This window comes from Microcaecilia unicolor, chromosome 1 (genome assembly GCF_901765095.1).
Source record: "Microcaecilia unicolor chromosome 1, aMicUni1.1, whole genome shotgun sequence".
Classification (NCBI taxonomy): Eukaryota; Metazoa; Chordata; class Amphibia; order Gymnophiona; family Siphonopidae; genus Microcaecilia; species Microcaecilia unicolor.
Window position 1 is genome coordinate 404,815,412 of NC_044031.1, and position 27,076 is coordinate 404,842,487.

At 42.4% G+C, this 27,076-nt stretch overlaps 1 protein-coding gene across 1 annotated transcript in view; it reads left to right on the top strand.

Annotated features, from left to right (window-relative positions):
* Positions 1–27,076, top strand: part of FAM8A1 (family with sequence similarity 8 member A1) — a 69,408-nt gene that overhangs the window by 29,153 nt on the left and 13,179 nt on the right. Inside the window, exon 3 of the mRNA XM_030211353.1 lies at positions 16,663–16,786. Coding sequence (XP_030067213.1) covers positions 16,663–16,786 — 124 coding nt within the window. The remainder of the gene's footprint in view (positions 1–16,662; positions 16,787–27,076) is intronic.

Sequence of the window (27,076 nt, forward strand, 5' to 3'; positions counted from 1 at the left end):
AAACTGATCTGGAATGACATTAGACAGAGAAACTTCTTTGTGAGTTAACTTTTTCTTCATATATGTTGCCAGTGATTTCACAGCCTCCTCATGACTTCTTTTTTCAGTGAGGCAAACTGAGGGATTACATACTGTCTGACAAACAGAATTTCAAAAGGGAGTCAATCCTGTGCTCCCTGAAAATTGTACTTAGCACAGAACATACATTATGAACAGAAAAATTTACAGTATTGGGGAAACTAGTATGCTGTGAATATTCTTGTTACCATCCCTCTTGTGGAGTACCTGATCCAGGAAGGGTACTTTATCTATCTGGAAAAGACTGTCATGTAAAGGGGCAGTTAGTGCAGAGTCTCTGACTATTGTGTCTGCAAAGGCATTTATTAAAGAAATGTGAGCTGTACATCTACAGACAAATGGCGATCTGCCTAAGAAGGAAGATAGCAGCCAGTAGTTGAAGGATAAGAGGGCATATACAGAAAATTAGAAACAACAACATTTGGCTATGAAATGGACAGAACACTTCTTATTATGTGACCAAAAACATTATAAAACATGAATCTAACTGTAAACATATGCTTGTATACCTAATAAGCAGACAAAAAGCATTATAACTAAAAATGGAACAGAAATTACATAAAAGCAAAAATTCTGCAATCAGAGCAACAGTGTAATCACAGGGGTAGAGTTCAACAGTTCATCCAGTAAATGGAGCAGGTCTTAAATCACACAAATGAGTCCAACAAAATTCTCCGTCCAGCAATGCAGCAGTAGATGTCACTATTTGGAGACTAGTCTCACAGTATGCTTCAAAAGGATGCCAACTTAGAGTAAATAAAGGTGCTTTGAAGGAAGACAATGAAACAAGTAAACAGCAGAGCAATGAGGACTTAATAGTGGTTTATAGGCATAAGGTCATAAAAGTCACTGTTTCACTTGTTGGAAACTATATGGCATTAGCTCAGTGCTGTTCTCAAGTTTTATACATGATACAAAATCTAGTGAAAGTTAATTAAGAAGAAAAGCAATTGCTATTGTAGCCTATCGCAAAAGAGTATACCATAATTCATATAAATTTCCCTGTTAAACCACTTGCACATACGTCCACACATTTATTCACTTAAAGCATCTAAACAACGTACAGTGTACTTTCAAGATAGGAGTGGAGGAGTGGCCTAGTGGTTAGGGTGGTGGACTCTGGTCCTGAGGAACTGAGTTTGATTCCCACTTCAGGCACAGGCAGCTCCTTGTGACTCTCGGCAAGTCACTTAACCCTCCATTGCCCCCGGTACAAATAAGTACCTGTATATGTAAGCCGCATTGAGCCTGCCATGAGTGGGAAAGCGTGGGGTACAAATGTAATAAATGAAATAAAATATGCTGCCATGTGACATTTCACAATATGCACTGGTAAACAGTGCATCCAACTTGCACATGAACAGCTACCAACTTTTACAATGTCTCATTACAAATCATTTAGTTGATCATCTCTGTAACCTTTCACATAGAATTACCCAAAAATGAATGGGAATTTTCATCCCTCTTTTTCACAATTAGCCTCCCTACAATTCAAAACATAAATGTAAATCTTTATCATGGTAGCTCCCTCTGGTGGCTAAAATAAGGTGGAAACAGTTTTCAAATTCAGATAATATAAAACAAGTGGGAAAGTTCGCTATCAGATAATGGTAACAAGCTACCTCTTATGCAGTGAAATATAGAAGGCAATTTAAACAAAGTAGGGCACACTAGAACAGCACAAAAAAGTGTCAGGCAAAGCACATAAAAAAGTAAACAATTTCCTGGGAGGTAGGTCTGTGAAATCTCAGTAACCTAGGGTACAGATGCATGGCTCTCTCATGAGACCTAAGAATTAAACACATTTAGACAAACATGTCTTGTAACGAAATTTAAAGGGAGAAAGCACGAGCCTGTCAGGAAACTAATAACTAATGTAAAAACTAGCGATGAAACATACTACAGAGAATGCAGAACAAGATTTGCAGAACAAGTAATGGCAAGCTTTGAACCCAATCTAATAAAAATACAAATCCTTGGCTGACCTTTACAAAATATAGATCAGGCAAGAAGTAGCCTATAATTTGGAAATTAAAAAATTGTATTGCATTTTAAATATTCCTCTGCTTTGTTAATCAGGGCCCTTGAAACACAAAACAGTTGGATTTAAATATAAAATGCAATTAAAGCAGCCATAATAGGGACAGCTGAAATGAAGTAGCAAAAGGCAGGAAAAACAGTTTATTTCAAAGGAAAGGTCTCTGTATAATAAAGTTCTCAAAATATAAAGGCAGCTGAATTCTCCCTGAAAGAAAATAAAAACTGACCAGTCTACACGCACGCCCACACACAGTGATGAAGGATAGCAACAGAAAGGAGAGAGGAAAAAAAAAAGAAAGAGCGGCTTTAACTCCACCTCTGCCAAGAAGCAAGGAAAAGAAATACAGCTGTTTTTTTACACACAACAGTGCTCTGTGATCAAGTAACACGGACTGGTTGCAAATTTAAAAAAACAAAAAAAAACCCTCTTTTCCCATACTAAATGATGTCACAAGAAACACAGATAAACAATCTCACTGTCTGCACAATCAATACAGCACTTTTTTCTCACTTCATTTCAAAGCAAACAGTAATACATGCTGTGACAAGCTGTTAACCCTTTCACAAATAGCCAAGGCTCTGAACAAGAATACAAGAGAAACAGGCCAGAGAAAAAAAATCCCTCCTTAGATTTTAGCAATTTATGGCATTACATTTTAATATCCTGAGCCATTAAAGGAAGAATAGTACATACACAAACTACAGATACTGACTTTTATCATGCTGCCACGTCCACAATAATTTACAAGAACTTTCTACAGTAAAGAGTTTCTGGGGTGCACACAATTTTAAGTACATTATCTATTCCCTACTCTCAATGAAAGTAGTTGAGAACTAACTTCCTCCCATCAAAATCAACATAAAAAATAATAATACAGACGTCTTCAAAATTCCATACGTGCACCACTTGTGCAGTCGACGCGTCCACCCAGCTCACTACACTTATGCCAATGACCGCAGCCACTAGCCTTTTGCAGTAAAATTCAAAACACCCTGCAAGTTCTTCACATCATATCAACTCCGGAGTAATCTCTTCTTCTTTTTTTCTAAGCTATCAGCACATCTCCACAAACCAGCTGTAGGAATAACTCAGACTTCTTTGATTAGTTTAGTGGGGGAAAATCCAAGGACAATTCAGGGCAATCACATCCCTGTTTGGGTGCCAAAATGTGCTTTCCCAATCCCTTTGCCCCCCCCCCCCCCCCCCCAGGAGGGGAAACACTTCTGCCTCGTAGGCTGAAAAATAAGAGCGAAACCTTAGACTCAAGCACAACCAGTAATTATCTTTATTGGTATCTCACAGAGCCAGTATACAAAATAATTGTTCTCTCTGGAGCAGGTTGTCAGACAGCAACGCCAGACGCAATCACTGAATAACAAAGACTGCTCAGCTGACACCTCTCTCAGCTATCACATATATACCATTAGTAAGTTTCATTTTCTCCCAAATCATGTGATTTTCCATAAACTAGAAGCAGTAAAGCAGAAAGTAGCCAGTGCCATATATGGATTGGTCATGTATTCTATCAGTCTCTCCTGATGGGGGTTCACGTGCAAAGTCGGTAGCTATTGGCTAGTCAGTTATCAGTACAGCGTGCAGTTAGTCACAGAGCAAAAAATTACATAGAACAATACCCTTGTGTCCTCTCACCCCAAGACTGAAACATAAGGCTCACTGTATTCTCAGTCTCACACCACTTCCCAATGTTATATCCACCTTATATGAAAGGCAAAGTCTCAGCTCCAGCAAAGTCAGCCAAATGTGCATCCATAAACAGTTCCTGAGAAAGTATGTCACAAAGATGCTATTATCAGGCTAACATGTGAGAACCACACAGAGCAATGTACAAGCCTTTGTAGCAGGCCTAGCTCTTAGTAACAGGCCTAACATAGGAAGGAATATACACTGCATAGAGAGAAGTGTGACCAGCAGAAGAAAGGAGGTGTTGATGCCCCTGTACAGGTCGTTGGTGAGGTCCCCCACCTGGAGTATTGTGTTCAGTTTTGGATGCCATATCTTGCTAAGGATGTAATAAAAAATGAAGCGGTGCAAAGAAAAGCTACAATAATGGTATGGAATTTGCGTTACAAAACATATGAGGAGAGACTTGCTGACCTGAACATGTATACCCTAGAGGAAAGGAGAAACGGGTGATATGATACAGACATTCAAATATTTGAATGGTATTAATCCACAAACGAACCTGTTCCAGAGACGGGAAGGCGGTAGAACTAGAGGACATGAAATGAGGTTGAAGGGGGGCAGACTCGGGGGAAAAATGTCAGGAGGTATTTTTTCACGGAGAGAGTGGTGGATGTTTGGAATGCCCTCCCGCGCGAGGTGGTGGAGATGAAAACGGTAACAGAATTCAAAAATGCGTGGGGATAAACATAAAGGAATCCTGTTCAGAAGGAATGGATCCTCAGAAACTTAGCGGAGATTGGGTGGCAGCGCCGGTGGTTGGGAGGCGGGGCTAATACTGGGCAGATGTCTGTGGTCTATGCCCTGAAAATGGGAGATACAAATCAAGGTCAGGTATACATATAAAGTAGCGCATATGAGTTTATCTTGTTGGACAGACTGGATGGACCGTACAGGTGTTTTTCTGCCGTCGCCTACTATGTTACTATGATGTCCCTGTGTAAGACCTCATCCTATATAATAATTCTCACCACCAACGTTCTAGTGAGTGACTGCCTGTGTCCGTGGCTCCTGGAGTTGCTGAGCTAGGCTCCGTAGCCAGGCTGACGTCACTCACAGCTGATTCCCAGGCAGGGGGAGGAGTAGGGAAACACACGGAGCAACTTGCTCCGCGTGTTTGTCTACTCCTCCCCCTGCCTGGGAATCAGCTGTGAGTGCACTGCTCCCTGCCACTTGCTCCGAGCAAGTGGCAGGGAGCGGCGCATCAAAAAATGACAAGTGCGGCACCGCAGACAGCCATCAGACAACACCCCCTCCCCCCAAAGCACATCAACCCCCTCGCCACCTGCAGCTGCCACTGGTAACACTGTCCGGCCGCTGCTGCTTCTCCTGTTGAGCAGCAGCGGCCGCTACAAAAAGAAAAAAAGCCATAAATGATTTTAAACATCAAGCACGACACCATAGACAACCATCAGGCATTGGCTGTCGGCTCTGCAGTCGCTCCTCCTCTCGCCTCCACGTCACTGCCCCTGGAGTAAGACCCCGGAGGAGCGCAGCGACGTGAGAGGCGAGAGGAGGAGCAGCTGCAGAGCCGACAGTCAATTCCTGATGGCTGTCTGCGGTGCCGTGCTTGATGTTTAAAAACATTAATTGCTTTTTTCTTTTCGTAGCGGCCGCTGCTGCTCAACAGGAGAAGCAGCAGCGGCCGGACAGCATTGGCAGTGACAGCTGCGGGTGGCAAGGGGGTTTGATGCGCGGGGGGAGGGGAGGGTCGCTGGACATGGGTGGCTGGAGGGGGGCGGGGGGGATGAAGTGAGGGTCACTGGACATGGGTGGCTGGAGGGGGGCAGGCGAGGGGAGGGTCGCTGGACATGGGTGGCTGCAGGGGGGACAGGGGGAGAGGAGGGTCGCTGGACATGGATGACTGGAGGGGGGGCAGGGGAGAGGGAGGTGGGGAGGGGGTCCTGAGACCAGAGAGGTGGGGGTGTGGTGAGGGGGGTGGGGGACCTGCGAGAGGGGGGGCACACACTCACTCATTGTCTCTCACATACACTCTCTCTGACACACTCTGTCTATCACACTCTATCTCTCTGTCACACACACACAGACATTCTGGGGCTCATTTTCAAAGCACTTAGCCTTCCAAAGTTCCATAGGTTTCTATGGAACTTTGGAAGGCTAAGTGCTTTGAAAATATGCCTCTCTGACTCTCACACACTCTCTCACACAAACACACACACACTCTTGTCTCTTTCTCTCTTTCATTCTCTCTCTGACACACACACTCCATCTCTCACACACACTCTCTCTCAAACATACACACTCCGAGGAAAACCTTGCTAGCACCCGTTTCATTTCTGTCAGAAATGGGCCTTTTTTATTAGTTTAGAATATTGTGTACAATTCTGGAAACTGCACCTTCAAAAATATATAAACAGGATGGAGTCGGTCCAGAGAGCGGCTACTAAAATGATCAGTGGTCTTCGTCATAAAGCATATGGAGACAGACTTAAAGATTTCAATATGTGTTCTTTGGAAGAAATGAGGGAAAGGGGAGATATGTTAGACATTTAAATATCTATGCAGCATAAATGCACAGGCGACGAGTCTCTTTCAATTGAAAGGAAGCTCTGGAACAAGGGGGCATAGGATGAAGGTGAAAGGGGATAAATTAAGAAGTAACCTGAGGAAATACTGCTTCATGGAAAGGATGGTGAATTTGTGGAACAGGCTCCCTGTGGAAATGATGGAGATGAAATCTGTATCTGAATTCAAGAGAGCTTTGGGACAAGTACATAGAATCTCTAAAGGAGATTAGATGGCATGGATGAGCAGACTGGATAGGCCATATGATCTTTATCTGCCTACATTTTTCAATGTTTCTATAAGTTTTAATGCCAAGAAGATGTTTACTCGAGTGGTGTGGAACTTTATGAATGATTTCCTTGTGCATATGAGTAAGTCTAGCATATAATTGCCCACTCTCATGGAATGTTTTTGAAAATTTGGGGATTTTTCAGGGTTCAAATTGAACCTTTCTAAATTTGGCCCGTTGGCCACAGATAAGGGGCTGCACGCCAGTCGGGTGGGTTCCTTCCTATTAAAATGGGCTTCAGATTCCTAACAATGTTTGGGGGTTTAACTGTCTCCAGACACCAAACAATTGTATAACTTAAATGTATCTAGGTTTCTTACACTAACAAAACAACAGTTTAATGAGTTGGAGGAATTTACCCTTATCCCTGAATAGTACAATCAGTTTATATTGTATGTCTCCACCCCCCCCCCCCCCCCTTCCCAAAAATGCTGTATGTGCTACAGATATACCCATTTGCATGCTTGGTTGCAGTTTTAGACTTTTACAGTGGAAGGTTATAAAATTCTGCTGGGGAGGGAGGAAGCCTAAATTATGCTTCCATAGCGTCCCACAGATCAATCCAGAGACGAGTGGGTTGTGTCCCTCTACCAGCAGGTGGAGATAGAGAGAACTTCAGAGTTTACTATATATAGACACGTGCAGCCATCTTACTCTCAGTATTCTCTCTATCTCAGAAGGTGGATGGACACATCCTATGCAGCTCACTGGATTGAGTTTGCTTCTAGCCTGTTCCCTCAGGTTTAGTTGAGCGCTTTGAAATTTGCTCCTCGCCTGTTCCCTCAGGTTTTGTTGAGCTAGGGGTCCGTGGCCAGATCGAGCCAGTAAGGGGTACACCTGGTGGTGCCAGGTCCCTCCCCTACCCCTGCGCTGCCTCCATGCTGTGGTGATAACTTGACTCTGAGTATGGTTTCTCTGCCACTCCTGCCTTTAAAAAAAAAAACAAAACGGAATGCACAGCCGAATGAAGAAGCAGAGATGGTACTAGCTCTGTGTGGACACAGCAATGGTTGGTATTCCCTCCCTTGGGCTCATTTTCTCCTTTGAGTAAGGTAAGAGTGTTTTTTACTTATTTTATAGTGGGGAACTGTTCGTTCGGAGCTTGGGCCTCGTGTGGTCCTGGCGGAGATTGCGAGTTACCAGGGACTTTTCAGGATTTAGCATAGCGGGGGAGATACTCTCCGCTAGGATTTTTAGTCCACGGTGTGGATTTGGCGGGCTTTTCACCGTAGCGGATGCCATCTTGTGAAGGGCTTTTGGCCTTCGCGGTTTTCAGGCTGTTCTGTTTCCCGGACGTTCTCGGAGTCTGGCTACGTGTACACTGCGGGGAAGTGCTCCGAGTGATAGGATTCGGTCCTACCCACATTTTGTTCGTCTGTCTGGGGAAAAGGGAGCATGTGTGGTAAACCCCTCGCTTCTCTGTTTGTTTTTCTGACTCGGAGTTCTTCAGTGTTTAGCGGCCCTATTTAGCTGGCAGTTGCCTTCGCCCTATTGTGTGACAGCCTGGCAGCGCCTCCTCGTTTCTTTTGTGCATTTCCTCAGGTCTCTGTTTTCGAGACTGCTGCAGCAGGAGAATGTTCTCTTCTTCTTGCTGTTTTTCTATGTAGGAATTTGCTTTATCTATGATCTCTTGGTTTCCTTTCGGCTGTGCACGTTGCTGGCCCTTCTTGCGGGGGCCCGGGGCACTTTTGTCTCTATGTATGCTAAGTGCCCTCTGCTTCTTCTAGGGGTTTTATTTTTTTACATAGAGCAGGCAGGCAATAGGTCCGGTGGTCCAATCTGCTGTTTAATGCAGTGATAGTACAAGTTCCATGTGCCTAGCTGCTTTATTATTTCTGTTTACCATGTTGCTGGAAGGCCTGTTATTTTTTTCTCTGCAGTTCTTTAGTTTCTGCAGGTTACCATGGTAATTGTGCCTTTAGGGGCAGAGTGTCTGTTTTCCTCAGCTTTGCTGTCTGGAGCTGTTCAGCACAGCTTCAGTGGGTTTTATAATTTTACATGTGTTTCCTGGCTTACTTTAGCACAGACTGTGTTTTTGAGAATGAGCCATAGATTCTCAAGTCCTTGGTTTATTTCCTCCTGTATCTGTGGGCTCTTCTGTTTGTCAGGCTGCTGAAATTTTCCTCAAGCTGCTTTCTAGGTCTCTGGTGCTTGCTAGCTTCCTTCGTTACCATCCTTAGAGGTGGGTTGGTAGGCTGCACAGGGGACCTGTCAGTCTGTAATCATTGACTCACAAGTGGCTTTGATTTCTTCACATTCTGGGGTGTTGGGTCTTACCCTATCTAGAGGAGTCAGGATCTGCTCCTGTCTGCGGTAGTCTCGCTTTTTGACAGACAGCGCATTCTGTTGGCGACTTCAGGGGGTGCTAGTGGTGCAGGAAGGCGTACAGCATTGATCCATCTGGGCCTTGTTACAGCTGGAACTGTCAGTTTCCAGTGGAGGCCATCGGGCCTTCTTCTGGCTCGGGCCTTGCTCCGGCTGGGGCCGTCGGGCCTGGCTCCGGCTGGGGCCGTCGGGCCTGGCGCTGGCTGGCTTCAGCTTTGCTACAGCTCAGGCAGTTAAGCCTTGCTCTGTCGCAGAGCATCTAGCATTGCTCGGGCTCAGGCTGTCGAGCCTCTATTTGAATCAGGCTGTCGAGCCTCTCTGGATCAGGCCGTCGAGCCTCACTCCGGCTCAGTTTTTCCAATGAGGGAACATATCTTCAGGGAAAACTGAACAGGGTACATGGCTTAGACCGTGGACCGTTGCTCTGGCTCCAGCCGTCAAGTTTTGCTGACTTTGCTTCGGCTCAAGCCATCGAGCTTTGTTCCAGCTCAGGCCGTCGAGCTTTGCTGACCTTGCTTTGGCTCAGGCCGTCGAGCTTCTCTCCAGTTTAGGCCATTGAATCTGGATTTAGCTCCGGACGTCGAGCCTGAGTCCGGCTCAGGCCGTCGACACTTGTTCGGGCCGTCGAGCCTTGCTTTGGCTGAAGCAATTGACATTGTCCCGGCTCAGGCCGGCGACCTTGCTCCGGCTCCGACCGGTGAACTGGCTCAGGCCGTTGAGATTTACTTCGGTCCGGGGCCTGGCTACAACTCAGGCCGTCAAGTCTGACTACGGATCGCAACGTTGAGCTTTGCTCGGATCAGACCGTTGAGCCTTGCTTCAGCTGAAGCAGTTGTCCTTGCTCCGGCTCAGACCGTCCAGCTTGTTCTGCTTGAGGTAAGATCTTCTAAGGGAGCGCTTGCGAAGTTTCTTTGATTTTCGCTTTCGGCGTCTAATTCTGGTCTTCGGTCCTTCTGGGATCGGTACCTTTGCGATTTGGAGGTCTTCTCCTGTCAGTTTCGAACTGAAGGAGTCTCTCGCTGGCTATGTGTATGCTGCAGGCTCAGTCTATTGTTTCTTGCCTGTCAGTCTTTTACGGCTGCTGGTCAGTCCCTTTTCAGGCCGTCTGGTCTTTGGTGCTTCTGGCATTTTGCTTGTAAAGCCCCTGCTATTTGTTTCTTTTTTTTTTTATTTTACAGTATTTTCCTCCCTGACATAGGGAGGTTCTGATTCACTCCTCCCTTAGTTGGTTTTCATCACTTTCCTGTTACAGGCCGGCTTCATTTTGCGTCTTGGCCTGGCACAGCCTTGTGGCTGTGTGTATGAGGATGTTAGTTCAGTGTTTCTTTCATATTCCTCTGGATCTTGGGAATAACCGCCAGGTCTCACCTGGCAGCGCCTTCCTTTCTGGCTGTTTTCTGGTACTCCATCTGTGTTATTTGCTCTATGTTGAGCACAGCTTCATTGCAGCATGTTGAGCACAGCTCCATTGCGGCATGTTGAGCTCGGCTCCTTTGATGCAGGTTGAGCACAGCTTTGTTGCTGCATGTTGAGCTCACCTCCATTGCTGCATATTGAGCACAGTTGCTTGGTGGCATGTTGAGCAGCTTCATCTATGTTTTTTATGGTAAGTTGTGCACAGCTCCTTGGCCGCATGTTGGGCACCGATCTATTGATACATGTTGGGATCGGCTCTATTGTTCTCTGTTGAGCATGGCTCCATCGTGTCTTGTGAGCTTGGTGCCAGCGTGTTGGGTTGAGCACGTCTCCATTACTGTAGGTTGGGCACGGATCCTTTGCTGGATGTTGAGCGCGACTTCATTCTGGGAAGCTGGGCGCAGCTCCATCCCTGTACGCGACTTCTTTGCAGTAGGTTGATCACAGTTCCATCACTGCTTTTGTGCGCTGTTCAATCGCTGCTTTTCAGCGCAGTTTTTTGCGGCATGTTGAATGCTGCTTTATCGCTGCAAGTTGAGCGCAACTTCATTCTCTTGGGTACTTACACCGTCCCTCGGGGGGGCTTGCCTTCTTCATTCTTTTCTGGGCACAGGTCCACAGTTTCAAGTTGACTTGCGCTCCTTCGCTGTGTGTTCAGGCTTGCAGATGTTTATGTAGCTCCGGCGTTGGGAAAATTGTCTCTCCTTGCCGAATACCGCCTTTCATCAAATGTGGATGTCCGACTTTCGCTGTTTTTGGAACCTGGTACCATGCTCTTCTCTAGCGTTGGTGTTTTCTGGTTCCACGTTCTGTGGCATATCTTTATTTTTATCTGATGTTCGTGAGCCCTCTTGGGGGTTGGGGTATGCCCCGTCCTCCGTCTTGAGAGTTCGGTCAAGTCTTACTGGGAGTCTTTGCCGGTTTGGGGAACCCACCCTACTTTGGGGACTGCTTTTGTACATCCCACTCGTCTCTGGATTGATCTGTGGGACGCTATGGAAGGTAAAATTATGTCTTACCTGATCATTTTCTTTCCATTGGTCCCAACAGATCAATCCAGAGGCCCACCCTTTATTGCATGTGTGGTGGCTTAAGGTACATAGTCACCAGAGGAGTGTTTGTTCCTGTTTTGTTCCACTAGGTTCTCTCCTTCTTAAGGGACCGTTGCATACTGACGGAAAACTACGAAGCATGGCCTACTCTTATGTTGACAATTTGTCACTTAGGTGTTTTCCCTCCCGCTGGTGCGGTGGAGGAAGGGCCTGTAAAGGTGTTTTTGAGGCAGGAGTGAACTTTGATGGTGGATTGCTTGGCTTTTCACTTGCTTTGGTATCGACAATACTGAGAGTAAGATGGCTGCACGTGTCTATATATAGTAAACTCTGAAGTTTTCTCTATCTCCACCTGCTGGTAGAGGGACACAACCCACTCGTCTCTGGAATGATCTGTTGGGACTAATGGAAAGAAAATTATCAGGTAAGACATAATTTTACCATGCATTTTCTGGGGATCTTGGAACGCCAGATATGAAGAAATATAATCAGACCTATTTGTTTTTATCTTAGTGACTAGATACTGGGCAATAATTGTTTTATTCTTCTGTCATTTGAAAAAGCCTACTTTTTCCCCTGGCACTTAATTTATTTGTTGCATACTTTTACAGAAACATTACTTTCATATTTAAAACATAGTGTTTTGGTGAAGCCCTTGGAGAATTCTGGTGCCCATCGGTAACCAGGATCCCACATGTTGTGACTTATCTGGGGCAATACTGATTTGCCATCCAACTGGGATAGTGCAGTATTCCTCAGATGCGCTAAATCTGATATTATATTGGTGAAACATCTGTTTAGGGAGGACGGTCAGCTAATGACCTTTACAGAACTACAACAGAGGACCAATTTGCTTATTTTAAATTCATGAAGAAAACGGGTCGTTCCACTGAATTTGGGACCAAACTGCACAATTTCTTTTCCAAAAACAGTTCCTGTTGGGCCATCTGTCTCTCAGCTTCATCAGGCACTAAACATGGTTGTTGCTCGTGATTATGCTGATATATTAATTAGATAGATGGAGTTCTAACTTGTAAGTTTCAGTAACCTCGCTCAGTCAGACTCTTGATAAGGAAGATGCACATGGTGGTAGTGCATAGTGCATAACTGAAGGGAGTATCAGTTTGTCATTCATTCACAGGGCATATTTTTCTCAAATACAGTTCTTTAGGGTTCACCAAGCTAGGTCCCCTCTGTCTTAAATGTCATACTGTTTGGTCTCGCCTTTTGAACCAGTAATAAAATCAAACATTATTAGAGATCTATTCATCAATATTTAGAATGCCTCTGGGAATCCTTCTGTTTGAACACACGATTGCTTCTCATGCCTCTGAGAGATATTACAGGGAGCTATTAAGCAAAGCTTATATGGTGAGACTTGATGCATTTTGCAATACTGGACCCAGAATACTTCCCATTCTTACTGGCATTGTTGCGATGTTTCATGTGTTTGCAGTTTGAAGCTCCATTAATGCTATGTACACCCTTAAATGTAGGAAACAGTTTTTATTGGTCTTGGACAGCTATTCATAATCTGTCTCCAAGGGCATGCAGATGGATACTGAAGTCCCTAGGTGGAGATAGTGCTTTAGTACAAGCTCCTGAAGCAATTGAAGGGCTTATTTCCAAAGCCTTCTAAATCCGATGCAACTAGCATGGACTTTGCAGGTTTTGGAGGTTTCTAATGTGCTTAAGAGCTGAATAAAGGAGATGTGGGGGGGAGGGCAGTTTTTTTTTTTTTTTTTTTTTTACTTTGGGGGAAGTGGCTGGAGTTTGAGTTCTCAGCTAGTAGTCACACGTGGGCTATAAGAGTCCAAGACTGTATGTTTGTTTTTTTTAATTCTCATTTTATTTTTCTGGGAAGAAGGGGTTTAGGTGGAGATAATGGGGGGGAGTGGGGGGAGGATCTTATGTCGTATTGAAATGTAATCTTTTATGCATTGTTTGTTTTAACATTTTGATCAGTAAAAAAAGATTTCTTAGTGTCGGCTCAACTGTTCTGAACCAATGGGTGTTATCCCTTCCTACCAGCAGGCAGATGTAGAGAAAACTGAATTTTCTGCCAATGTCATCACCAGCATAAGCAAAGATACTCCCTGAAACAATCTAGTATTTTTCTCTACTTTCAGCAGGTGATAAGTTGTGCTGACGGTGCTCCTGTCCCTGGCCTAGCTCCCCAGTTTTCTGGCCGCAGTCGTATAGCACGGTTGAACCTGACATCTGCTTCCAGGTCAGTCTTAGGGCTGTACTTGGTTGAAATTGGAGTTTGTCTCCGAAGCCTCCAGTCACGCTTCTTAGTGCCACTGTGTGAGGCATTGCCTCGGTCCTGTGGGTCCCCATCCCTCTTTTGCTTGTTCACCCTGTTTGGGTTTATTCCCTCCCCGGCTCCCCTGCAGCCCTCAGGTTTTCCAAAAGTGCTTGCTTTGACAGCACATACCCCCCCCCCCCCCCCCCCCAAAAAAAAAAAAAAAAAATTTAATTGGACTGGCTAGCTTTATGCCCTTTGTCAGGGACTAATGCTATGATAAAGAACTAAGTAGGGAATTTCCCTCTAGGCACACCCAGAGAGAGCTGGGGATGGCAGAGATACCAGAGCCCTGAGCCGTGGCAGTCAGACAGGTCTGCGTGCATCTGCTATATAGTATGGCATTCTGGCGGCACACACTACATGGCCTTCAGAGCCAGCAGCTGAGCAGGAATAATGGATTATTTTTATATTGTGTAAATATGAGCATTTTACACGTGCTTGGTTATCGTATTGGTGCATCCAAGGGAGTTTTTGACTTCCCTGCACCTCACAGTGGCTTCTCTCCCTGTTCCCATTGTGGTTCATAACAGGAGATAGCTGCGCTTGTGACCAGCAGAAGAAAGGAAGTGTTGATGCCCCTGTATAAGTCTTTGGTGAGGCCCCACCTGGAGTATTGTGTTCAGTTTTGGAGGCCATATCTTGCCAAAGATGTAAAAAGAATTGAAGCGGTGCAAAGAAAAGCTACGAGAATGGTATGGGATTTGCGTTACAAGACGTATGAGGAGAGATTTGATGACCTGAACATGTATACCCTGGAGGAAAGGAGAAATAGGGGTGATATGATACAGACGTTCAAATATTTGAAAGGTATTAATCCGCAAACGAACCTTTTCCGGAGATGGGAAGGCGGTAGAACTAGAGGACATGAAGTGAGATTGAAGGGGGGCAGACTCAAGAAAAATGTCAGGAGGTATTTTTTCACGGAGAGAGTGGTGGATGCTTGGAATGTCCTCCCGCAGGAGGTGGTGGAGATGAAAACGGTAACGGAATTCAAAAATGCATGGGATAAACATAAAGGAATCCTGTTCAAAAGGAATGGATCCTTAGAAGCTTAGCGGAGATTGGGTGGCAGAGCCAGTGGGGTGGGGGGGGGGGCTGGTGGTTGGGAGATGGGGCTAGTGCTGGGCAGACTTCTACGGTCTATGCCGTGAAAATGGCAGATACTAATCAAGGTCAGGTATACACAAAAAGTAGCACATATGAGTTATCTTGTGGGCAAACTGGATGGACCGTGCAGGTCTTTCTCTGCCGTCATCTACTATGTTACACTGAGGCATATTTTCAAAGCACTTAGCCTTCCAAAGTTCCAATGACCTGCGCGCGCTGCAAAATATCCAGTGAAAATGGATATTTTGCAGCGCGCGCAGAAGGTCATTGCGATCCATGTGCCTACGCTTTCAACAGTCTTTTTAAAGACTATTGCGTTACTTTTGATGATTTTTCTTCATCATTCTTCCAAGTCACAGCTCATGCAAGAGACTGATGTACTACTTTGAAGACTGTCTTCAACATTGACCAGCAACATTTTGCGCAAGAGACTCCTGATGCAGGCCTAACGGCCGAAACACGACGTTGTGTCGAGTCTTCATACTCCAAATAAACTCTTTTATTAAGGAACATCTTCTTTTCTTTGGTATCCTTGGTCGCTCTCCCACTGTCTTTGTACCAGCACATATGACAGCAAGTATTTGGGTCAGTAGTCTAGGAACTGGGCTTTGTAATTGATTTGCATGTTATTTTCCTTTATATTGCTCCTGGGGATCTGTGCAGTTTTTCACTGTGTAAGCCGTGCTGAACTCTCAAGGTACGTGTGGGATACAAATGTCATATAATAATAATAATCTTTCTTGGAGTCTCTGGGCTAGGTTCTGAATCAGTCCAAGAGCTACCTCACTCCGTCTCAGATTCTGGAGTACCTGGGAGTCCACTTCGTCACAAGCTGGGGGATGGTTTTCCTTCCAGAGGAGTGGGCAGAGAAGCTGAGGGTGCAGAGGTGCCAGGTGTGCAAGCTTCCGCAGCCCACAGACTGGAGCTGTTTGCAGCTCCTGGGCTCCATGGCTACAACTCTGAAGGTGGTGCCATGGGCGAGGACTCACATGCACCCTCTACAGCAGGCCCTGTTGTCTTGGTGAGAGCCGGCCTCTTAGGATTTCCATCATTCTCTCCTGCTCATTTGCAGGGCAAGGATCAGTCTGTCCTGATAGGACAGTCTAGTGAACCTTTCGAGAGGTGTCCCTCTGGATCCTCATCAGTGGTTATTGGTCACCAAGGATGGCATCCAGAACTAATGCAAAGGCGGAGCTCCTTTTCAGTTACCAAAAGGACCCGGCCTCTTAGGGGATAAATACCCTGGTTCAGCCTTGGCATGTAGTGGATTCTCTCTATATCTTCCCTTCATGGCCTCTTGTTGGCTTCTTGTTGCTCAGAACTGCACGTCATCCTCATCTACAATGTCATCTTGCTAGTGATACTGTTCTGAAATCCCGCCCTTGGAAGACCTAGGCCCAGGGTTCTGGGTGAGCTGTGTACTTCCTTTTCAGTGTTTCAAAACAAAAACAAAAAAAGATTCATTTTGTCATTGGCAGACATATGGGTTCCCGTGATATGGCTGTTTCCTGGTATGTGCAGAGTATTGAGTGCCACACTGTGGTGTCTTGCTTGCTTGATTATCATTGCAGCTGCTGTGGTTGATGTTCATGGGTACGTTACAAAGGGGCCTTCTGCCGCTTGGGCAGATGCATACTGGATTGTTCCAGGGAGCACCTCTGCTTATGCTGGTGATGACACTGACAGAATTCCGTTTTCTCTACCTCCACTTGCTAGTAGGAGGGATAACCACCCATTGGTTCATAATAGTGCCACTGACCTAAAGAAAAGAAATTTATCAGGTAAGACATCATTTCTCCTTTGTTTAAATGTTGTACAGGGATATTTCCAAGTTTGCTATGCATTATATAATAGAAGAAATTGATGAAGACACTTCGATGGAAGATTTGCAGAAAATGATGGTGGTTGCTCTTATTTACAGATTATTAGTTTGCTTCTATGAGGTAAGTTTGCTTAGTAAATGAGGTATGTCTTTAAATGAAACCCAATCAAATACGGGGTAAGAACTCCCCAAAGCAATTTCAAATATACACAAAATGGTGGGAGCTCATCAACTGTCTGACGGCTGGGGATCACTCGCGTTGAAAACACTAGAAGCAGGGCTGCTTCATCATTGGCAATGCTCCTAGTGTTTTCAACACGAGTGAGCTTCTTGACGCTTTTTCCTCCTGCACAGACAGTGATCCCTGGCCGTCAGACAGTTGATGAGCTCCCACCATTTTGTGTACATTTAAATGAAACCCGACATTACTGTGTAACTGGTAATACTGCTATAGGCAACTGTTAGGCATACAGGTTTGTATTGCAGTTGTTTTGACCAGGTAAATAACTATTTTATGTAATTATTTTGTAGACATGAACAGGTTATGCCTCTATGATATGGATATGACAAAGAGTTTTCCTGTTATCTTCAAGACTTAACAGGACAACCTTCACTTTAAATTGTGATAGCTGGCTGGGATGGGAAATTTAAAATAGATTGCCTCTGAGGAGGAAAGATAGTATGTGAACACTAGAGGTGTGCATGGGGACAGGGACAATGGAAAACCCACATAATTCCAGAGAAATCCACGGGGATGAGGGCAAAAAGGTCATTATTGCTGTGGAGACGGGGGGGGGGGGGGGGGGGGGATGGATCAAAAGTGAATGGGGATAGATTGGAAATTAATGGGGACAGCAGGGGATGGGGATCAGATTATGTCCTCATGCACCCTTAACTTGGAAACTTGACACCAACACCTCAGCTTAAAAAAAAATTGAAAGAGGAGCTCACCTTGATGCATGTGGTCAGTAATTTTGGCAACAAGGGAGACCATATTTGTCGATTTTGTTTCAAGCGTTTTGGCAGAGTATAATCTCCACCAAGCTAGTCTCATCTGTGTGACTGATAATGCAGCTAATATGAAAGCAGCATTTTGAGATGAGGTCTGGATAGGTTGCACAATTCATAATCTCAACCCCGTACTCTTTCATGGACCTCAGCCATCAAAAACTGAAGTTGATTCTCAGCAATATCGCTTACAAAATTGTTAAAAAGAAAGGTGATACGGTGCCATAACAGACTGCGATTACCGACAGCAGATTAGGCTGTAGTCGAGGTTCAACCAATTGCTAAAGCATAACCAAAACGTCCAAAACGAGACGACTCAGAGGCAGATTTTTTTTCTTTTTTTTGAGACTTATTCAAGAGCCAGGAAAAGACTTCTGTGATTGAAGTGGATACATACATATTGAGCTCAGACAAGGAATTCTGGTCATCTCTTACTACCTACTGGCGACAGAGGTCCCATGTGTGGCCAAAACTGACACACAATTGCCTTCTCCCTGTTTGGAATTCCTGTCACCAGCATATCATCAGAATGTTCTTTTCAGATTCAGGATGAACAATTGAAGAATGTAATATGGAACTGAACTCTAGCTCTGTAGATGGTTTATTTTTACATAGTTTAAAATTGTTTTCTCACAGTCCATGTTAAATATGCAAGAAAAATATTATTTATTAAAGTTAATGCCTATTGTTTTGTGTTAAATTTTAACAAGTTGTAGGATGCATTTATGTTTTGCTTGAATTTATAAGATCTTTTAAATAAGGGTTGGGTACAAGGATGAGAGAGAAAAATATGGGGTTATTGAGAGGATGGTACTAGTGTGATGGGGATGCTGAAGGTACAGAATAAATATGATGGGGTGGGGATGGAATAGAGTGGTCTAGGGACAGGTGGGGATGGGGACTAGATTATGTCCCCTTGCAAACCTCTAGTGGACACACAAGATGCAAGATTTTACATATTAAAACTTGCATTTTTTTATTTCATTATATCCTGTTAATATTAAAGTGTATTTAAACATTTGTTTAAGTATGATAATCAGAAACCCAGTATATTTCAGCACTTAGCCTAAATTGGAAGAAATTCCACATTTAGAAAAAGCATATCAAAGATACAATTATAACAAACTCCAAAGAAGACAGGAAAAATAAAAAGGAAATGGATCATCCTGAAAAACTAAGAAAAAAGCCAATAACCATTATATTCAGAAAGACTATACTTTATTCAAAGCGCTCTTTATGATGCATTTAACCACTAATCAAATAGGAATCAACATTCTCTTATTAATGACCCTAAGCATGAGGGTCAAAAATCTATGAAAAAATAAAAATCAGTACAAAACAACCAAAAATGTTTAAACATAAATTGTTTAAAAAAAAAGGTGGGAGAGACTCTCATTCAATAAAAAAAGGTACCCATAAAACAAAGCATCTAAACCCTAAACCTTTATGAAATTTGATCATATTAAAATAGCACTAAGTAACCCACACACTTGTGTCAAACCACCTCCATATTGAAGGTTGCTTAAAAAAAAAAGTGATGACTAGCTGTACAGATTACTCAAAGAAGACATTTTAAGATTTGCTTTAAAAGGAACGAACTTTATGGTTCTTTTACCAAACCATACTAGCAATTCACGGTGCAGCAAATGCGCAATTTGAATGGGCTGCGTCACATTTGCCACATGGGAATCACTAGTGCAATTTAATAGGCCCTTAGAAAAACAATTTAAACAGGGAGGAGGAAAGAAAAGACCAAATCTAAAAGAAAAAATTTGTAAAAGCAAAACAAAAAAGCACAGTAAGAAAGACAGCTTGTTATGTAGGGCTGTCTTTGCTTCTTGTGGTGGTTTTTCTAAATTTGCTTTTATAACTTTTTTTTCTTTTAGATTGGTCTCTTTTCTTCTCCTCTTTTAACTGTGTGGGGTTTTCTAAGTTGATTGTCCTTAAAGCCTTTCTTAAAATTTGCTTAGGGTCATCATAAGAAAACATTTGATTCCAACTTGATTAGTGAATAACTGTATCATGAAGCCTGTTTTGAAGGATATGTGTAGTCTATTTGAATATTATGGTTATTGGTTTGATTTTTCAGGATGATCTAATCCTCTTTGGGTTTTTGCCATGTACTTTGGAGTTCGTTATAAGAGACAGGGAGAAACATCCTAACTGAATTCTTCAAAAGAAAAAGGGTATGACCCCAAAATAATCTCCAAGAAGATTGCCTCTTTCCTTAAAACATACAGGGAAAATCTACTGCAGTACAAAGAAAAGAAAACCACAGAGAGTCTGCCTTGTAATGACAAACAATCCAGAGCTAGGAAAACAGAGAAAAATCATACAAGATCTAAAACCACTATTCCTGGAGGATGAATTACTGAGACAGAGTCCCAGCTCCACCAATTCTGGCCTTCCAACAACCACCTAATCTGGAACAAAAATTTGTAAAAAGCAAACTTCCAATAGAAACTGAAAAAGAAGAGAATGGCACATGCCCCCACGATATACCAAGATGCAAACTGTACATCACAGGACCCCATAGTTACTCGCATGGGAAAAGCATTCAGTATAAAGGGATCCTACTCATGCTGTTCTTCAAATGTAGTATATATTATTCAATACAAAAAAAGTAAAGAAGGATGCTATGTTGGGGAGACAGGCCAGATGCTGAAGATATGATTTACCTTACATAGGCACTATGTTAAGCATCACAAAGCTAACCAGGGTGACACTTCTATGGGAGAGCACTTTGCAAGACCAGAGTATTGCATCAATGACTTTATGATCAGAATGCTAAAAGTCACGTTATAAATGGAGAATACGATCACTTATATAAAGTTTACACTCAATGTCTGAAAAATTGGGATCACTTTCATTAATTCTGTCTAGGAATCATTTATTCTTCTATTAATTTATATTCTGTTACTTTATATCTCACTAAAGGGAAATTCCAAAACCCAAAAACAAATATTTCTATCTACCCAATCAGGTTTGGAAGTACTAAATATGTATAGGAATGTAACCCACCTTAAGACTCTAAAATCCACAATCGGGATTTAAACTTATTACAAAACAAGAACCTCAAACCACCTCATGGGAACCTTGATGCTACTTGTGCTTGGTTCACCACTCTACCGAGGAGTAAGTTACTATCATTGGTTCAAGTGCGGGGGAGTAGAGAAAAACAACCAACCGAAAAAACTCAATCTGATTTGAGAAAACCGGATGGTTTAAAAACTCTTGACCCCCGACACTAACATGCCAAAAAGTAGGTAAACCACCCCTATTCAAAATACCAACCCCCCATGGTGCACCTTCATAACAACCTGGTCCTATAAACCCCTTATTCTGAATCTTTAGTAAAGGGTAATTACAATTACAATTACTTAATACTGAACCCGTTCTTATTTTTGTTATCACCGAAAGAAAGGCACCTTGGTAACGCACAACAACAGAGTGATTCTAAAGTTACGTCTTGTGTTTTGAAATTCACTAATCGTTCTCCACAAATCGCTACAATTTTGAGAAGACATTGGAATATTATGGCTACCCAGCCAGCATTCTCTGATCATCATTTAATGATGTCTTTTTCTCGTAACAGAAATTTACAAGATCAATTCAGTTATGCGGATGTTTGGACACAAAAACAACAAAATCCAGTAGGACGTCATCAAAAATGTGGACATTGTTCAATTTGTTCTCTAACTAAAGAAGGTTCTACTTTTTCTTCCACAACAGGCAAAAATTTTCAGCTCAGACAGAATACCACATGTGAGTCAATGAATGTAGTTTATGCCTTTTGGTGTCCATGTGGTCTGATATATGTGGGCCACACCACACGGCAATTTAAAACCAGGGTTATCGAACACAGGCATTGTGTAACGAAATCTAAAATGGAAGCACCTATGACACGTCATTGTGTGCAATTTCAACATAAGTTTGAACAACTAACCTGCATGGTCATTGACCAGGTAATATTGGGTAAGAGAGGGGGGGATATTAAAACTATATTATGGAGAAAAGAACAGTTTTGGATCTACTTGTTACAGACGGTAGAACCTAAGGGTCTGAACCGTAACATAGAATGGAACGCCTACTATTAAGTTCATTAGTTATACAAATGAACTGATTGGAGTAGCCTTCAGCAGGGGCGGGGCTTCCCAATTTGGTAGTTAAAACGCGACGGGTTTTTTTCCCGGTTGGCTAAAGATTGTGTTTGCGCCATCTTGACAGTTTATGCTGTGAACAACTGAGAATACGTTCGGTTATATGCTGAGGTCTCTGGGAGGACCCGAGAATGTTAAAAAAATTTTTTTCCTGAAGCAGCCAGATAGCGGCGAAACAAGGCGCACTTGTCGGAAGAAAAGCACAAAGAAAGGCATGAAGTTAGACACGCGAGGTGTCATTGGTATCTGAACAATTGAGTACCATCTCCATTGTGGACTATTGGCAGCCTGGTTTGTCGTTTCTATTGAGCCCTGGATTTACAATGACCAGATAAGTAATAAGAACGGGTTCAGTATTAAGTAATTGTAATTGTAATTACCCTTTACTAAAGATTCAGAATAAGGGGTTTATAGGACCAGGTTGTTATGAAGGTGCACCATGGGGGGTTGGTATTTTTGAATAGGGGTGGTTTACCTACTTTTTGGCTCTTTTTTGGTATGTTAGTGTCGGGGGTCAAGAGTTTTTAAACCATCCGGTTTTCTCAAATCAGATTGAGTTTTTTCGGTTGGTTGTTTTTCTCTACTCCCCCGCACTTGAACCAATGATAGTAACTTACTCCTCGGTAGAGTGGTGAACCAAGCACAAGTAGCATCAAGGTTCCCATGAGGTGGTTTGAGGTTCTTGTTTTGTAATAAGTTTAAATCCCGATTGTGGATTTTAGAGTCTTAAGGTGGGTTACATTCCTATACATATTTAGTACTTCCAAACCTGATTGGGTAGATAGAAATATTCTGTTACTTTACCATTTATTTAACAGAGGAAAAGAGCCTCAGTTAGTGCTTTATGACATAATACTCTATATCCAGCTTCACTCAATCTTTGGCTCTAAAACAAACCTCCATGTAAATCATGGATTGAATACTGTACTTATATCAATTTTTAATCTCAACAATTTCCTAAACAGGCTCAACCTGTATATCAATGTTTTCGGGGGAGAGGGGCACTTATCTTGTAACAGGACAATCCCTTATGGGGACCTGTTTCGCCACCTCTTCTTCTGTCCCACTCTCTCAAACATAAAAATATCACACTGTTAGAACGTACTGAAATTCACATTCCAATATGATCACCAGGTTCTTCATGGCACACCAAACATGAATGTTTTACCAGTAGTTTAATTGCCCACTCAACCCGCTCTACTTGTTTTCAAAAATGGCGCACTATTTTCTCTGAACACTGACGCATGCGCACAAGCGAGTAGTCTCTTTAAAAAGTCCTAACCACTTGATCATGTTATCCATGCCATCTGGATCAATTATTTTCAAACAATGAATTCAGTGTTCCTTATGAACGAGTGATCTCTCTAAAGAAATGCAGATCACTCAATCATATTCAATCCATCTGGTTCAGTTGTTTTCAAATGATATATCAAGTGTTGCTCACATTGTGTCAATCTTTCTGTTAGCGTTTTCTCCTCTAATACTTGGAGTCAGTTTATCAGTAATACAATTGACTACCTACTCTTAATTAGACTACTACTCTTATGCAAACTATTCATATATAGCAATTCTTTATTATTACTCACAATCCTAAACATTCAATACCTTACATGCAAATTACCCAGTACCCCAAAGTAGATCAAGACTGAAAATCTCATGACCAATTCATTTATCTTAAAGTCCACACTCTAGTCCACACTGTAAAATGTTCATCTTGATGAACTGTACTTATCTCCACTGTCCGTTATGTGTGTCTTGTAAAGTCATGAGCAAACTCCTTTTCCTTTACCAATCCAAATTCAATCCAATGATGGAATTCAAACTCCTTCCAATGATGACATAAGGCACCCTCGTTCTCAAACACCTTTTCTTTCTTCACGGGTAAACAAGCCCGAGTTCTTTTTATAAACAAAATTCCAGACTCTTTCCACTTCGGGTTTTGGATAACCCTCACTTTCTCTACAAACAGAAATCCAGTCTCGGTAATACAATTGAAATATTCAAATTTGTGTTGCAAAGCTAAACAATGCGACACCAATGGAGCTGTGACCTTTTGATGTTGGATATTGAATCCTATGTTCATTCATTCTCACATGCACTGGACGTATTATTTTACCAACATAGATTTTACCATATGGGCATTGTAAAGTATATATCACAAAACTTAATTTACAATCAGTCTGATGTTTTTAATCTGTAAACATTTTCAGCTCCAGGATTAATGAACTCTGTGCACTCTTGCATGATTTTGCACAATTTACACTGACTGCATTTAGTACATTTTCCAGCACCTTGTATTCCATCTATAGCTGGTAACGCCGCATGACTCGAGATCTCTTTTAAATTAGGGCATTGAGAATATGCTACATGTAAACATCTAGAATCGGATGTTTTCATGGTGCCCCAATGCTTTTTAAGACGTTTGCCATCATTTCCCCCCAGTCATGTATTTCAAAACATCAATATCTTCAGACATCGAGTCTATGCATTTATTTTTTAACAACCAGCTCCTATCATTAAAGCGGGCTCGAGTTTGAGCTTTCCGTAGTATCTTTTTTATCATAGCCATGTCTATCTAGAGCGCTTGTTAACTCTTCTGATTGTTGCTTAAAATCTGTAAGGTCCATACATATTCTTTTATATATCTGAGAAACTGGGAGTATGGCAGACTTTATTTTAATCGCATCGGATGGTAACTGCCGTATTCCAACATGGTGTTATCATCTGTAGATTTTTAAAATACTTTAATCATAAAGGATTGTTCACTCTATGTAGACATCCAGAAAATGAATGGATTCATATTAATGTTGTTGTGTGAACAATAAAGCTGGATTCCAGTCATTCAGCCAATCTACAAAATTCAGTAATTCAGACAGAGAACCCTCCCATAACAAAAAATATATATATTGTCTATGTAACATTTCCAAAGGTGAATTTTGTTTGAAAAAGGAGAATTTACTATTCATTGCTGTTCAGATTTTATCATGTAGAAATTAGCCACACTGGGAGCAAACATTACTCCCATTGCTATTCCTGATTTCTGTAAATAAAGTGTATTCTGAAACAGAAAAAGGTTTTCAGTCAATGTCATCCTTGCTAATTTTACTAGAAAATCTGTGGGCACATTATGAGGTGTAGGTCTATTCTCTAGTGCAGCCGTAACCACTTCAGTGGCTTCATTCTGTGGTATGCAAGTATTTAATAACCAGATGTCCAAAGTCACCATAAGATATTTTACTACCTTATTGCTTTCCATTTCTTGTAAAAGTATTAGAAAATGTGTTGTATCCTTGATGTATGAAGGAGCCCCTTGGAGCCGTGGTTTAATAAAGAATTCATCAAATGTTGACAGCGGTTCCGATAGTGAACCTCTGGATGATAAATTAGGCCTTCCAGGTGGATGTCTAGCATCTTTATGTACTTTTGGCAAAGCATAGAAAACCAGAACAACCAGATGAACAGTATTCAAACATTTGACTTCTTTGGACGTCAGAAAAACCTAAATCAAACTCTTCTTTAACGTCTGTGTCTCATGTTGTAATCTTGTGGGGTTTTCTACTAGTGGCTGGTAAATATCTACAACATTCAGTTGTGAAAGTATCTCTTGGACATAATTTGAGCGGCCCTGTAAGATGACCGCTCCGCCCTTGTCTGCTCTTTTGATAACTATTTGTCGATCTTGTTTCATTTTCTTCAACAACTGTCTTTCTTTCGGCAAGTTGTTAGCAGGATATATCTTGTTCTTGGTGGACCAAGACATTACATCTTGTGTCACTAATGCTTTAAATACTTTCACAGTTGGATCAACTGGAATTGGTGGAACCTAAGTGGATTTATTGCATAATCTAGACTTATCGTACCCACACTCTTCGTTTGAAAAAAATATCTTTAATTTCAACTTTCTTATAAAATTTTCTAGGTCTACTAAAAATTGGAATTGATCAAAATTATATGTTGGTATAAATGAAAGACCTTTGGATAATAAAGGTCAGTAGATGACAACATTCTAGAAAATAAATTCATCACCACTTCTTGGGTATTCTTTGTGATCTGGTTGTTGGGCGAATTGTGCCTTGAACTTCTTCATGTCGTCTCCTGTAATTCTGGCTTCTTCCTCTGTGTGGACATCCTTCTAAAAAATCCTCACCACTGTCACTTCCACTAGAGGAATGATCTAAACCTGATAGATCTGGAAAAGACACTTGTTTATAAGTATGCTGTTTCTCGGGTATGACTACTTTCATACGAGGTAAACTTTGTTTTCAACATAATCTTTGGAGTCTCTCTCAAACTTTTATAGTTTGTTCTTCCTTACTGCTTCTCGGAATTTACTTAAATAACTTAGAGGGTTTTTTTGTTCTTCCTCAAATTTGGCTACTGTAAAGCTGTAACCTGTGTGCCAGGAAGTTGCCATTCTCCAGTGATCACTTTAATCAATTCTGTCTAGGAATCACTCTTTTTTTTTTTTTCTTTTTTATTCATTTATATTCAGCTACTTTACCATTTATTTAATGGAGGAAAAGAGCCTCAGTTAGTGATGGGAACTCGTCATCCCGTTATAAGATAAGTGCCCCTCTCCCCCACATACATTGATATACAGGTTGAGCCTGTTTAGGAAATTGTTGAGATTAAAAATTGATATAAGTAAACAAGTCAATATATGATTTACACGGAGGTTGTTTTAGAGGCAATGATCAAGTGAAGTTGGATGTAGAATATTATATGTCATAACACTGCCCCTTCAAGGGAGTCACGTGATGCGTTGAGGGAGTAGGACGTGAGTCCCTGCTCTCCGAGGCCCAACGCCCGATATCGTCAAATAACTAAGGATTTCACCTCGCCCCGAAACAAACTGAAGGCACGAAACATCAGTTAACTGGGTGATGGATAAATTTATGGAGAAATCAGCTAAAATTATGCCGGCACGCGGAGCAAAGAAAGATAAGGAACTGTCGAAGGCAGTTGGCCCGGACATGGACTCGCCACAGAAACACAGCGGGCCGCCTTTCTCGGAGGCGCAATTAGCGTAATTATCGCAACTGAATGCGGCAGTAGTCCAAGCACTGGAACCCAGATTAGAAAAAATATCGGCACAAATCGCAAATTTTGAAACCCGATTGGAGGAGGAGTCGCGCCGGATCGGAGACCTAGAACATAGGGTGTCCGAGATGGAGGACGCGAACCCCCCAACACAACAGCAGATCCGCCAGCTACAGACCACAGTGACAACGCTCACAGATAAG